The sequence below is a fragment of the Bufo bufo genome, chromosome 4 (genome assembly GCF_905171765.1).
Source record: "Bufo bufo chromosome 4, aBufBuf1.1, whole genome shotgun sequence".
NCBI classification, from domain to species: Eukaryota; Metazoa; Chordata; class Amphibia; order Anura; family Bufonidae; genus Bufo; species Bufo bufo.
Window position 1 is genome coordinate 392,164,454 of NC_053392.1, and position 15,826 is coordinate 392,180,279.

General features: G+C 41.6%; 1 protein-coding gene across 4 annotated transcripts in view; it reads right to left on the reverse strand.

The window, feature by feature from the left end:
* Positions 1-1,251: 1,251 nt before the first annotated feature.
* The window catches only part of PHACTR2 (phosphatase and actin regulator 2), a 367,207-nt gene continuing 352,632 nt past the window's right edge, over positions 1,252-15,826 (reverse strand). For 3 of the 4 annotated variants that reach the window (XM_040429244.1, XM_040429243.1, XM_040429245.1), the window contains 5 exons: positions 14,220-14,275; positions 11,389-11,450; positions 8,267-8,404; positions 3,500-3,576; positions 2,528-3,349 (listed from right to left, as the gene is read on the reverse strand). In XM_040429244.1, coding sequence (XP_040285178.1) covers positions 3,334-3,349; positions 3,500-3,576; positions 8,267-8,404; positions 11,389-11,450; positions 14,220-14,275 — 349 coding nt within the window. In that variant the 3' untranslated portion in view covers positions 2,528-3,333. Of the gene's footprint in view, positions 1,308-2,527; positions 3,350-3,499; positions 3,577-8,266; positions 8,405-11,388; positions 11,451-14,219; positions 14,276-15,826 lie in introns of those variants that run through there. The other variant, XR_005778428.1, reaches the window with a different exon arrangement.

The window sequence follows — 15,826 nt, forward strand, 5'->3', positions numbered from 1 at the left end:
TATAGAACATGTCCTATTCTTGTCCGCATTATGAACAAGGATAGGACAGTTCTATTATTTGCCGGACCTTCCATTCTGCAAAATACGGAATGCACACGGCCGGTACCCGTGTTTTGCAGATCACCAATTTGCGAAACAGGCAACGGATCATGTGCACGAGCCCTCATAATCGCTTAAAATAAAAAAGAATAATATCATACTCACTCATTTCTCTAGCACTAATCTGGTTCTCCTGCTGCTGTTTTCTTAAAAACAGCAGCAGCAACGTGTAGGTATACGGCATGTGACTGAGGTAGCCAATCACTGTCCACAGCGCTCCACCACTGAGGACCTGTGGTCAGCTGCAGCGGTAACGTTCTGAATATCTGCTGCAGCCAATCACTGACAATCTGTAAACCCCTGCTGTTTGCAAACAGCGACAGCAGAATGGCCAGCGTCACAGAGAACTGAGCTAAAGGGGTGTATTTTTTTAAGCCATCTTCAAGCTTGCCTAAGATTTTTATTTATCTTGGAAAATGCCTTTAATTACTCCATTAAAATAGAATTAAAAATTATTTTAATTTATGTATGAATGAAAGCTACACTTTTCCCAACCATGACAATATTTGCTCGGTATATTTCAGAGAGTTCCTGACATATCAGCACATGCAAACAGCTGTCTCATGGACCGCTGGGCTGTCTCTGTAAAGAAATACCCATTTTGCTGTTATATATAACCAAATACGTATTTCTTTTTTGCATATGATTGGATAATCAATGACATAACTTGGTAAAAATACTTATATAGTCATAATAGGAACTGAGCGGAAAGAAGATCACATATCTATTGTAAAAGCTGAGCTGGGAGCACTAGGCTGGTGTCACAAATAGGTTTTCTTGGCATTTTTGATGCACTTTTTTAATGGTAAAAACACACTTCCAGATGTTGCATGAAAGTCTATGGGAAATATTAAACACAGGACAAACAGGCATTTTTATTACCTGCTTTTTATGGGTCAATGGTGTTTTATTTTGAAATTGCACAAGGCTCTGGGTGTGGCATGTTTTCCCTTATCACCTGGCATTTTTGTACCATGACTACGGGTGGGTTCACACTAGCATTAGGGATTCCGTTATGGCTTTCCGTTATAACATGGCTATAACGGAATCCATAAGACGTAAGGACGGATCCGTTCTTCTACCCATAGACTTGAATTATGTCGGAATGCAAAACGGAAGCCTTTAAAAGGCATTCCGTTTGCTTTCCGTCCTAACCGATTTTCGGTCGTGGAATTTTCTGCCACAAAATCTGTGAAGGTGCCCTAAAACTGCACAGAAACATTATTAATAATCTAACAGTTAACCCATCCTAACAGTGTATAATGTTGCGTACTTCTTTATCATGTACCTGTTCTATAAGTTTAAAACTTAAGAAGAGGCAAAAAAATTTTTTCTGATGGTGTCAAATCAATTTAAAAAGCTCTTGGGACTCGTCAAATTAGAAAAATAAAGATTTTACTTTAAAGGCTGTGGACACCTTTGGGGGCAATAAAAAAAAAGGACTCTACTTATTTTGGGGTAAAAATAATTTTTTTCATTTGGTCTTTATTTTTTTTAAAATGTCAGCCATTTTCCTAGCATAACTGTGTAATCTGTGTATTTGCAGAGCAGCAGGTTCTGTGTTTACAATGAATCCCGTCATCTGACGGCTCATGTAAATCCCTTATGTGTGATCTCCTGAAACTGAACGGAGATGAATCAAGAGTTTAAACATGGCTACAGACTGAGCAGGCAGCGCTACTAGAAACTGACATTCTGCAGATACACTCTCAATTAACCCCTGTAGTACAAGAACTGCTGGAAATGTTTAAAAAAAAAAAACAGCCCAAAAATTTTTTTTAGACCAAAATGAGTGGAATGCAATAATAAATGCCTCCAGAGGTGTCCATAGCTTTTAGGTTATTTCCGAATTCCTGCAAACGTCTTAAAAACCTCTCCTCCTATTGACATAAAGTGCACTTAGCTGCTAATCCATTAAGAGACTGACCCTTTGGACATCTCTGACATACATCATGTACATGTAAGAGTGCTGAGATGTGCTGCTTTGCTGTTCAGTGTTCTCATATTTAGCATTTCTCTGGGGTGTTGATCCTTGAAAGACAGAACATTAACTAACTGAGGCAGAGGTGAGGACAGAGGACCTCATGTAATACAGTGCTGGGGGAAGGAGGTGTATGGAGGGAATGTGCATGGGGGGTGACATGGGCTGACTAGATGACACCATTTCATATACTTATGGTATCCAGTGCAACGATCCTGTACATGCAAATATTCTGTTCAATTAAGTGCTAGCTATTTAATCATATAAACATAGTCGGTACCTGACTGCAGGGTACCATGAAATACACCACACACATATGAATAGCAGTTGTGTTGCCAATTCTTCCTTCACATTTCAGCTATGGTGACAGGAACACAGATACAGGATTACATGCTTTAGAAAACAATGTGCAAACACATAGCGGCCATATTCCCTGGAAGCTATGCATCCAGCAAATATGTGTCTGCCTTCTGATCTACCCATCTAGTTAGTGTTCAGCGTCAGTGGCTGGATTGTCGTATTAGTCAAATTTCACGTTTAGACATAGTGTCATATCCTTCACCTGCTATTCAAGACATCTTGCTGGGTTGGAAAAAATCCCATTTCTTCAGTGCAGTCACAAAGGAATGTGGGTTGGCTCTTGTAACCTTCATTTCCTGTTTCAATAGTAAAGACACAACCCTGCAAAGAAAACCTGTTTTATCAAGAAACTAATTGATACAGCTATCCAAGATGGATTCATAGATGAATGTTCCCTCCGATAGGAGAATCAGAGTTTTAAAATATTCTCTGAGAAAAATGTCAGCCAGTAGTTGTCATCCACGGCTTATTATTCGACATACATGTTAAGTAACCATCATGGGGTAAAGCAGCTTTAGTTTTGGCGCTGGGAAGTTTGCAGGAAGTAGGCAATTCTCATACGGCAACAAAGGAATAGCTCAAGTCAACATGGCGATTTGTCAAATAGCCCATCGCTGCTGTGTGAGTTTAAGGCATTGTTCTTTTCCTTTAAAATAATTTATAATACTTGATTGTCTGGCCACATATTGAAAACCAAATTAAAGTCCAAGAGGAATATTAACTGGAAAAATGAGAGCATAAAAGCAAAGACTGGTGCGTTTTCAGTGTAGCCACGTCTGGTTCTCATATACTAAGACTTCAAAAATGGGCACAAACTGAGGAAATTCAGAGCACTCAAGGAAGATACATTTCTCCAGTGTGGCCTGGATTCTTATACATTCTTCATTCTCCTCCTATGGACGGTGAAATCTGAAATAAGAGAACTCATCATCATACACAATAGTATGCAATATAGGCCACCAATGTTCTGTGAGCTTTAATTAGATCTAAAACCATTCAGCAGAAGTATACTTCAGAAACATGACTAAGGAGCACACAGGAGAATGGGAGACAACTCACCTTGTAAACTGGCGACTTTCTTCATGGACCTCCATTTCTGTACTCTTAAACTCATTTAGTTCTTTCCGTATAGCAGCCTGAAAAATAGTGAAAAATGTTAGAAACTACAGCTCCACACACAGACCGTCATGTACCTACAGAGTGAAATGAAGGTCACTTCAAAGACCATGCATGGAGCTGAATGGTGACAGCAATGGGATGTTTTCAGCAGAAGTAGGCCATATACATTACAACCAGGCTGATCAAAATCAATAATTTCAACCAAAGCAATTGTTTTAGAGTGAAAACTTATTGTACAATCCCTTTAGCTATCATGTTCTGGAAAGAAGTTGGTAATGTGACCAATTTTCATCCAAATAGCAAGTCCACAAAATATCTTTCCCTAAAAGAACATTCCTAGAAGACCATTTCTGCTTCCCCTGATGTCACTGACCATGTATGTTAAAGGTGTTGTCTTATCATAGACAATGGGGGCATATCGCTAGGATATGCCCCCATTGTCTTATAGGTGCGGGTCCCACTGCTGGGACCCGCACCTATATCGAGAATGGAGTCCCCCATGGTGGTGGCTGGAGGACTCCGGTCTGGCCACCACCAAGCCGGCTCCCCATAGAAGGGAAGCCAGCGCTCGGCTATTTTCGCCGGCCCCATAGAAAATGAATGGAGAGAGGCTGCGCATGCGCAGTGTGCCCTCCTTCACTTGCGGGGCTCCGTTCTCGATATACGTGCGGTGGGACCCTCACCTATAAGACAATAGGGGCATATCCTAGAGATATGCCCCCATTGTCCATGATGAGACAACCCCTTTAAGTTTAAACAAAAGGTAGTGGCCAATATGGAATAAAATGAGTATGGCTTCTTTGGCAGAACAATCACACCTACTTCTGTCTAATATGTATGGCCATTTGACTATTCTGATTGATACTCTCATGCTACTGTGTGCATATCTGATTTCTGAACAAGTCTATACCTATCCTGCAGACTACCCATGCAACTGTACCTCTTCACAGAACAAAGAAACCCCTCCCTGGAATCTACAGTAAAAACAAATCCATTACTATACATTATATATGTATCCTTTGGGGCCCCGAGTCCTTTAGGATCATGAAGTGATTCTGGATAACTCTTTGCACAACCAACACCATATGTAGAACAGTTCCTGCAAAGTATAGCAAAGCCACCCCCAATGGCAGCTTCTTGTCTTCCCTTGCTGATAATTGTATTTTCTTCTTTTACAGTGGGATGCAAAAGTTTGGGCAACCTTGTTAATCGTCCAGATTTTCCTGTATAAATCGTTGGTTGTTACGATAAAAAATGTCAGTTAAATATATCATATAGGAGACACACACAGTGATATTTGAGAAGTGAAATAAAGTTTATTGGATTTTTGTTTAAACAAAATTAGGCAGGTGCATAAATTTGGGCACCACAAAAAAAGAGATGAAATCAATATTTAGTAGATCCTCCTTTTGCAGAAATTACAGCCTCTAAACGCTTCCTGTAGGTTCCAATGAGAGTCTGGATTCTGGTTGAAGGTATTTTGGAAAATCCTCTTTACAAAACATCTTTAGTTCATTCAGGTTTAATGGCTTCCGAGCATGGACAGCTCTCTTTAAGTAACACCACAGATTTTCAATTATATTCAGGTCTGCGGACTGAGATGGCCATTCCAGAACGTTGTACTTGTTCCTCTGCATAAATGCCTTAGTGGATTTTGAGCAGTGTTTAGGGTCGTTGTCTTTTTGAAAGATCCAGCCCCGGCGCAGCTTCAGCTTTGTCACTGATTCCTGGACATTGGTCTCCAGAATCTGCTGATACTGAGTGTAATCCATGCGTCCCTCAACTTTGACAAGATTCCCAGTCCCTGCACTGGCCATACAGCCCCACAGCATGATGGAACCACCACCATATTTTACTGTAGGTAGCAGGTGTTTTTCTTGGAATGCTGTGTTCTTTTTCCTCCATGCATAACGCCCCTTGTTATGGCCAAATAACTCAATTTTAGTTTCATCAGTCCACAGCACCTTATTCCAAAATGAAGCTGGCTTGTCCAAATGTGCTTTAGCCCAACTCAAGCGGCACTTTTTGTGCTGTGGGCGGAGAAAAGGCTTCCTGTGCATCACTCTCGCATACAGCATCTCCTTGTGTAAAGTGCGCCGAATGGTTGAACGATGCACAGTGACTCCATCTGCAGCAAGATGATGTTGTAGGTCTTTGGTGATGGTCTGTGGGTTGACTCTGACTGTTCTCACCATTCGTCGCTTCTGTCTATCCGAGATTTTTCTTGGTCTGCCACTTCAAGCCTTAACTTGAACTGAGCCTGTGGTCTTCCATTTCCTCAATATGTTCCTACATGTGGAAACAGACAGCTGAAATCTCTGAGACAGCTTTCTGTATCCTTCCCCTAAACCATGATGGTGAACAATCTTTGTCTTCAGGTCATTGAGAGTTGTTTTGAGACCCCCATGTTGCTACTCTTCAGAGCAAATTAAAAGAGGAGGGAAACTTACAATTGACCCCCTTAAATACTCTTCCTCATAATTGGATTCACCTGTGTATGTAGGTCAGGGGTCACTGAGCTTACCAAGCCAATTTGAGTTCCAATAATTACTTCTAAAGGTTTTGGAATCAATAAAATGACAACAGTGCCCAAATTTATGCACCTGCCTAATTTTGTTTAAACAATTATAGCACACTTTCTGTAAATCCAATAAACTTCATTTCACTTCTCAAATATCACTGTGTATGTCTCCTATATGATAGATTTAACTGACATTTTTTATCGTAACAACCAACGATTTATACAGGAAAATCATGACGATTAACAAGGTTGCCCAAACTTTCGCATCCCACTGTACAGTGGGCAGTGTTTAAATTGTAATAATTGGCTTCCATTCACATGTCCATTAATTTTGCAGAACAGGTGCGGACCCATTCATTTCAATGGGGCCGCAAAAGATGCAGACAGCACACTGTGCACTGTCCGCATCTGTAGTTCCGTTCCGTTCTGTGGTCCGGCAAAAAAGATAGAGCATGTCCTTTTCTGGTCTATAATCGCAGACAAGAATAGGCATTTCTATGATGGAGCTGGCCGTATGCATTTCACTAAATGTGGAATCTACACAGCCGGTATCTGTGTTTTGCGCAATTTGTGGACCGCAAAACACTTACGGACGTCTGAATGAACCCTTATTGTGTGTACGGTATACAGTCTTCTTCTTGCCTCAGATTGCATCACGCCTGCTAGGCTGATAGGTACAGTGCCTTATAATCTGCTGTAAACAGGTTTCAGGGCTTTAAGATGTTTTTGTACATGAAATAGCTCGGTAACAGTTACAATTACGGAACATTTTTGATGCCTAACAATGTACTTATTTCAATTTGCAAGCAGATGGGTGATTTCAAAGGACAGCTCGATTAATTAGACTCATATCAGAGACATTTGGTAATCCTTTAAGAGCACAGATGAGAAGAGAAGGCAGTCTTCTAATTAGCAGCGTTGAATTCCTCACTTTCACTGGCCTCAGGGCTGACAGGATGTTACGTGCAGAAGGGATGACTTGGATTTACTAAAACTAACAGAAATTATAATCTCTGATTTTGGGATTGACAGAACAAAACTCAGCTTGCGAAACGTTAATCTGTTCATATCCATGGCATTTATGTTCTGTGCACGAAAGGCCATCTGCTGACACTGTTTTTCGCTATGCTTCCTCAAGGCCATTTATGTAGATGGACATTTATAAAACCATAAGGCCCCTTGCAGACAAGCATGAGCGGATTAGGCCCGGATGCGTTGCGGATGCGTTCAGTGAAAAATGCGCAATTTCGCAAGCAAGTTTAGTCAGTTTTGTCTGCGATCGCGTTCAGTTTTTATCGCGCGGGTGCAATGCGACTTAATGCGTTTTGAACGCATCTGATAAAAAAACTAAAATGTTTACAGACAACATCTCCTAGCAACCATCAGTGAAAAACGCATCACATCCGCACTTGCTTGCAGATGCAATGCGATTTTCACGCAGCCCCATTCGCTTCTATGGAGCCAGCGTTGCGTGAAAATCGCAGAATACAGAACATGCTGCGATTTTCTTGCAACGCATAAGTGATGCGTGAAAACCAACGCTCATGTACACAGACCCATTGAAATGAATGGGTCTGGATTCCGTGCGGGTGCAATGCGTTCGCATCATGCATTGCACCCACGCGGAATACTCGCTCGAGTGAAAGGGGCCTAAGGATATATTTATTATACAAGGCAGATTGGTTGCAAAAATGTTTGCAACTGTCCCATTCCTTTGAATCAGGCTTGCAGCAATCCATATGCCCCATCCAGATTAATCTAATGGATTTTCAGTTGCAGAAATTTTGGCAACAATTCTGAAATCTCGTGCCGTTCAGCATTCGACGCTCGCAGGCTCCCAGCTTCCTCACCGCGCCTGCGCCATTCAGTTTCACCAGAGCACAGTGCTGGCAGACAGATGCAAGCGCTGCCTGGCCCTGTCAATCAGGACTTGGAGGGAGGCGACAAAGGTGGGAGAACGGAGCCTCTAGGAGCAGGAACAACACCCCTCCCCCCCCCAGCTCCTAGAGGCTAATTAGCATATTATAAAAGTTAGATTTCTGGCGTAACGGGGGCATAGATAAAAGTAGGAATAGGCTAGTTAGATTTAGCTGACATTAGCACATCGCTAAATCTGGTGACAGAATCCCTTTAACACAACAGACTCCATAGAATATAACTGTACAGAAATGGCTGTTTGTCCTTGCCTTGTCCGCAGGAGTTAACCTTGCCCAGGGTTTATCGGCGCGGCGGTCATAGTCCAGAGAGTCAGTAACCTCTACATATTCGTTGAAACACAAGATACGTCTGGCCTGCAGTTCAGCCACTGAAGGCCTCAGGCTGAGCTATAAATAAGAAGCAAGGAAAGAAGAGAAAGTAGTTACAGCACCAAATGTTAATTAGGTCCATGCCCTATATTAAGCAAATGAGGGCAAGGTTCTTATAAAATGGACACTGTGAAGGGTCTAAATATAAGAGATTCTATCCCAATGAACCTATTAAAACATGACCTATTTATATATATTGCTCGAGTATTTCCTCACATTGTTGTCCTACATAAAGTAAGGCTTTGGTTTCAATGTCTACGAGACATTTACAATACAAGGTAGGTAAGTTAAGGCGAAGGTTCACCTTAAAGGCTTCAGCTTAGAAAGCCTATTTATTTATCAATTACACTCACAGACAAAAAAAAATAACGTACTAAGGAGGAGTTGTTGGAATCTAATTAAACTTTCTATGTGTGGATGTAATGATGATATATGTAAATGAAAGGAGGCTCTAGTACCCTGCTGGACCGCCTCTAGCCTGGATACAAGATGAGATAGAGTTGGGCATGGAGGCATACATTGGGCATTCTGTATTGTATCCTGTGGCACAGATGTCACAGTTGGACCTGTAGATCCTGCACACTCATAGGTTGTGGAAGCTGGTCTCCCAACTGGTCCCATAAATGCTCTATTGGCAATAGATCTGGTGACCAGGCAGACCAGGAAAGTGTTGCAATCTGCCAGACACATTCCTGGGAAACGCTTGCTGTGTATGAGCGAGCATTATCCTGCCATGCGGGGTAACATGTCTGCACATATTGCTGAGATTTGGGGTGACCAACTATTATTTGCAATAGTCCCCAGATCATCACATTAGTAAATGGGGCAGTGTGTCACTCACTCTACATCAAAGGGAAGATTGAAGCACTCATCACAAGGCCTCTATTCTCGAACCTGTCCAGTCTGTAACAGACCAGGTTTCTTTTTCACAACACTGTCAATGGTAGAACACGTAATTGGTGCCGTGACACCAAATTTCCTTCTGCTAAGGACCTGGAAATAGTCCGTGCAGAGACAGGGGTGTGTATGAAAGTGTCATCTGCGTCTGGATGGTTGACAACCAAACTGTGGGAGTTGCCTGAGCTTGTTGGTGGATAAAATGATCCTCTATACTGGTGGTTTGTCTACGCCGTCTAGAGCGTGCTCACCATATGTGCATTCCCTCACATAACCACTGCTGCTTACATCATGGTCAGAGCAGCCTAGATAGCAGGCAATTCATCAAAAGAACCATCCTGTTCTCTCAGTTCAATGATGCGATGTCAACTGGACAGAATGCCTTCAAGCACATCGTAAAGGCATGTCTAGCAGTCAATCTCTCACCAACAGGTACACTACCCAAAAGTAGCCACTGAGGCCCTTTTTATAGGGCAGCGGGAGAGGCACTTTTATGCCCTCTTGTGGCAAGACTCAGTGTCTAAAAAGACCACACCTATAATCACATACATATCTATATGCAGAGTTTTATAGCAATCTGACATTTCTATCCTGGTGTGTTATTTCTTTTGTCAATGAGTGTATTATAAGTTACAGAAAGAGACCACGGTTCAGGAGCTTCATCTTTAGAAAGTGTAAATAACAGTAACTTTTAAGGCTCTGTTTACGAGACAGGTACGGGTCCCAGAGGTGGGTCTGCACCTATCAGACAGTGGGGGCATAACCTAGCAATATGTCCCCATTGTTTGAGATGATGCAAACCCCTTTGATTTCTAGTGCAAAAAGATTGGTGGGTCTTCTCCAAAAGAAGTGGTGCAGTTTATACCTAGACCTCTTCTCTGTACATTCTGACAGGCTATCTAAACTATTTCTCTTAAATCATTCCAGAAGCAATACCTAGTTCTGAAGCAGATTTGATACACAAATTTTTTTTTTTTTTTAGATACCATTCATTTTTATGGACACAAAAGAATGTACTTTGTAAGGCAGGGCTTGATCTCCACTCTGTAATAGCTAAAGCAGGTGGTAAATGCTATAATTGTTGACCATCAACAACAACTACCAAAGAGAATAGTTAAGTCAATGACATTTAAGCTGGCTATGCACATTAGATGTGGGTTCAGCCAATCATCTAATGTGTATGTACAGCGAATGTACAGTTTCCCATGATGGCTGTTGTCAGGGGAGATAAGGATCGGAAATGTTTGAGCCATTTGCCCAATCCTTTTGTTAGTGGGGCGAAATGCCACTGCCAGAGTATTCTGGTAGTGACCTTCTCCCAGTCACTACATATGCACGCTCAGATGAGCCAAGCATGGATAAGGGCTCGTTCACACTTGCGGCAGGACGGATCCGACATGCTGTTCACCATGTCGGATCCGTCCTGCCGCTATTTCGCCGTGCCGTCCCCATTGACTATAATGGGGACGGGGGCGGAGCTCCGGCGCAGCACGGCGGTAGCCGCCGGAATAAAAAGTCCTGCATGTCCGACATTAGTCCGGCGGCTTTCGCCGTGCACCGCCGGAGCTCCGCCCCCGTCCCCATTATAGTCAATGGAGACGGAGCGGCGGCACGACGGATCAGACATGGTGAACAGCATGTCGGATCCGTCCTGCTGCAAGTGTGAAAGAGCCCTTAGTAAGGGAGGATCAGGAGAAACGGATGTCGGACGAATAAGTGTTTGGCTGACAATTACCTCATGGATATGGCCAGCTTAAAGGTAAAATCGTAGAAACCGGTAGAAGACATATACAACTTTTCAACTGGAAATTAATTCCCATAGTTCCATCAACTTTTCACTGTATGCCCCTGTACCAGATAGCATCCACAAAGTGAAAGGGGTATAGGCCTATTTATCTCTGATTAGGGGTCATTCTACATCAAAATATTCCAGTCAGAATCTTGAATTGTGTATTATGTAATTAAGTGTATATATTAAGCAAAACCTGTGAAGAACCAGAACATCCTAGCAATCGGACTACTGTGCTTTGTCTTACTGCACACTACTTTCACACTAGTTTCATGAGCATCGCACCATCTTTTCTAGATCAACTAAGAATGCATACCTTCCGAGTCAGTCTTCGCTTCAGTTCTCTTCTTGCTTCCTGTTCCTCTTCTTCATTCTTTTCTAAAGTTAAAAAAACAAACCACCAAAATTATTGAACCTTTAAGTCAGTAAATTTGGCATGGATATTTTTGCACATGTGGGCAGAGTTGCATAACCGAACGAATCAAGTTGGTTACAAATTCTCAGGTGTATATAAGTACGTGGCCTGATTCGGACACAATATTGTCTTCGCCAAAATGTCAATGTTTTATGGCAATAACACTTACCAAATCAGACTATGAATTTTTTTCTACATCGACTTCAGAGTCTCCTGTATGACTTTTGACATTCTGTAAATTAGAGGTCTTCCATATAGCTGCATGGTGAAGCATATGGGCAACAGTTGTTGGATGCCTCTCTTTTACCATCTAATGTAAGGAAACGTGTAACCTTCTCAGCTTATTTGTTCCAATGTTTGATCAACCCTATAAAACAAGGCATACTGCCTGGTAGAGTTGATCATGCCGATTATGATAACTGTTTCTATTTTTCCAGGGTGAATAGTTTCTGAAATATTAAACTTTTTATATTTATGCAAATGACCTATTTTGAGCACTGCGGGGCTAGCCGCAGCACTTGGAGTGCCGCTTGTACTTCCCCCTCCCCTTTGACGAGAGAACTAGCCCTTTTTCCTGACGCCTGTGCTGTGGCTCACTTAGTCAAGCTGCTGTCACTGCTGGGAAATTATTTTCACTACATAGGTGGAGAGAACAGTGGTTTAACTAACTACAAGGGTAAGATCTCTCCCTCTTAAATTCTTCCCTGCACTGTGTTACTGCCTACCAGGCATCATCTAGGTCCTGGGGCTGAGTTGCAGTTTGCCTGCAGTTGGACTCCCATGAATCACCGAGTGGCAAACCATTAGTGCATGCTAGGGAATAGGAGATTTACAGTATTCATGTATAGTCAAAAATTCTGCACGAACTACCTTATGCCATCAAGTGTATATGAAATCTTTAAGGAATGCTACTAGCACTTTGTGAAGCCTGTGAAGAATTCAGGTTGTTCCAGAGGCAAAAGTCCTACTAACATAGCAACTACTTTTGGAATATTAATATGTTACGTTATTCTGGTTCATTAACAGTTGGCAAGTGAATGAAGACAGCTCTCTATGCACTAACAGGTCTGAGAGTGATCCATTGTGAAACTGTTCCCATCTTTGTTTGTGCAGCTGTTTGTAAAATCCTTTCCTGGAAGACATTTCCTGACATTGAAAGCTAGATTAAAAGGCTTATAGAGAAGCCATATGTTATAATATTTACCGACACCTTCTTAAAGATATATTGATCATTTGATTATTTGCTAACCATGCCGTATTATTCATTTCTAGAACTAGAAGCTAACAGGGTTGACAGGGCAACTTAAAAACAACTGAAAAATCATTGAGAATGGTGTAACATAATAACAGTAGTAATACTCACCTATTTGATGCCTCACAATTCCTATTCTGACACTTACCAGGTCCCTGTTTGTATCTATACTTCCTTGTCCATCTCAATATACCATATATAATATCCAGTACATGTATATAACACTGTAGTCCCTGTCCTTCAAACCACATATCCAAGACCTTTCCACCTCCTGTCGCCTTCTCAAAACAATTTCTTGGATCTGCACATTTGTCAATCACTAGTATGCAAAAATGTACAAGACTTCTGAAACATCCTCCTCTGTGGCCTCCCATCTCCCCTGGAATCTCTTATCCGCTCTTCACAGATCTCTCCTGTGCATCTCCCACACTCTGGAACTCCGTAACCCAACACATCAGACTCTCACCTACCATGGAAACCTTCCAAAGAAACATGAAACCCTTTTCAGATGTACAACAGCCTGGAATAAATGGCACTTTAATAATAATAATAATTTTCTCTACATAATTGTGAGAGTGAATAATTACATTAAAAAAAGACTGGTCAAACTCTTTATCCTAAACTAATGGGGGCATGGTATAAAGTTAAGTTACGGAGGAACAAAAATCTAAATTTTAAATAACCCTTGCATGGGGTAAATTGATTTGCCAGGTTTAAGATTTGCTTTCTTTGCTTTGCAAATTTAAGGGAATTTTAAGTGAATCAGTTCACCCACCATATTCTAGAGGTCTGTATTTAAAAGAATAAAGGACATTTATTCCCGATCATGGTGTAAAAGATTAATTTGTTGGGTGATCACGTTTCATGGCTGCAAAAACTGTCTTTTGTCGACCGTATGTTTCCCTGTATAAACAGGGCATAATCAGCGAACAAAAATGTAAATGAATGGGCGCAAGAACAATGATAACTAGTCCTCTGCTCGTATGAAGGACACACATGCTAGATCGTCAATCGGCGCTTGTCACCTGACATAAATCTGTCTGTGTGAAACTGCCCATAATTTTCCTACTATGGTCATTCAAAAATCTGGATTTACATGTTTATAGATGTGCATACATGTGGCCCAATTAACCCCTTCCTGACATCCGCTGTAAAACCATGGCACAATTTCTAATTCCAGCCCTATAGTAATTTATTTTCATCCTCCCAATTCATGATATAGGATATTAAATGGCACCATTAGAAAGTACAACTTGTCAAACAATTAACAAGACCTCATACAGGTATGCTAAAGGAGTAGCACTGTGTTTTCCCTACTGCTATGCCACTGCTACTAGACAAACTGAACATGAGTAAGGATATGTAATAACATCAAGAAATTACCTAGCACTTGTAAGTCATTAATAATACGTGCTATCAGGTGAAACCAGTGCACACAAAGTAACAAAGTATACAGTGATACTCTATAAAATGTACTAACGCTTTAAGATGTTCCTTTGTTCCAGTTCTTCACTCGTTGGCCTTTGACTTAATCTCCTAAAAACGAAAGGAAAATAAAATAACTACAAATTTACAAAAACAGAGAAAAGTGCTTGCTAGCAACACCTTATAACAGCTACTGAAGATAGGGAGGGACTGTATAAAAGAAAAAAAAAGAAACACGCATGGCAATAAACCAAAGACCCACCTAGTACATTAGACATTAAACTTTCCATACAATACTACAATAGACCTCAGTTTTTGGGCTCTTGCGCTGCTTGCTGTTGTTTTCTGTAGGGGCCTCCAATGCTCCAAGTTTCAGTCCACTCAATACTTGTGGTGACACCTGAAGGCCATGTTGGCCATCAGGAAAAGACATGAAACATGAATTTCCTAATGGCATGTGCACTCATTAACAAAAAAAAAAAATAATGAACAAAGAAATGGAATGAAATAGAGTGAAACTTTATATGTGTGAATGTAATGATGATATATGTGAGTGATTACAATATTCGAGCAAAATGATAAGTTTATTGGGGAAACTGTACAATTGAAAGGAGGCCCTAGTATCCTGTTAGGCTGCCTCTAGCCTGGATACAAGATAAGATACGGTTGGGCATGGAGGCATACAGGTTCTAAATGGTATCCTGTGGCACATTTACCCACAGATGTTGTAGGGCCTGTAGATCCTCATAGGCTGCCGAAGTTGGCATCCCAACTAGTCCAATAAATGCTCAATTAGTGATATATCTGGTGACCAGGCAGGCCAAGGAAGTGTTGCAATCTGGTGTAGACATTACTGGGAATCACCTGCTGTGTATGATCAACCATTATCCTTCTAAAAAATGGCAGGTAGTAGCCCTGCCATTAGATGCAAAACACGTTGGACGCAGGATGTCCTGCACATTTTTCTGAGCTCTTAATGACCCTCACCTCTACTAGGGGTGAGCAGTGTTGTATGCGATGGCTCTCCAGATTATCACATGAGCAGTTGGGGCAGTGTGTCATTCCACAGCAAAGGCAGGATTGAAGTGCTCACCACGAGGCCTCCATATTTCAATCTGACCATCGTGGGACCTCAAACAGAATGTGGACTTGTCTCTAAAAAGACAATATGGTTTCAGTCCATAGCAGTCCAGGTTTCTCAGTGACGATACTACTGCAAATGAAGACGGCGGTGGCTGGTTGTCAATGGCAGGACACATAATAGGTGCCGTGATACCAAATTTCCTTCTGCTAAGCTCCTGGAAATGGTTTGAGCACAGACAGGGGTGTGTAATGAAGGTGCCACTTGTGTCTAGATGGTGGACAACAAAATTGTGGAAGCTGCTCATGCTTGTCGGGGGATAAAATAATTCTCTCTACTGGTAGTCTGTCTGGGCCATCTGGAACCTGTACACTGTGTGTGCGTGGTCTCATGTAACCACTGCTCACAAAACCCTCTAACAGCTACCTAGGTCAGAATTACCTAGATGGTGGGCAGTTCGTTAAAATGGCCATCTTGCGGCCCCTCTCAGAGTCTGTCAACTGGGCAAAATGTTTTTGAGTGTATCATAGACGTATGTCTAGCAGTCAACAATATCGAACCAAGAGGTACACTACCCAAAA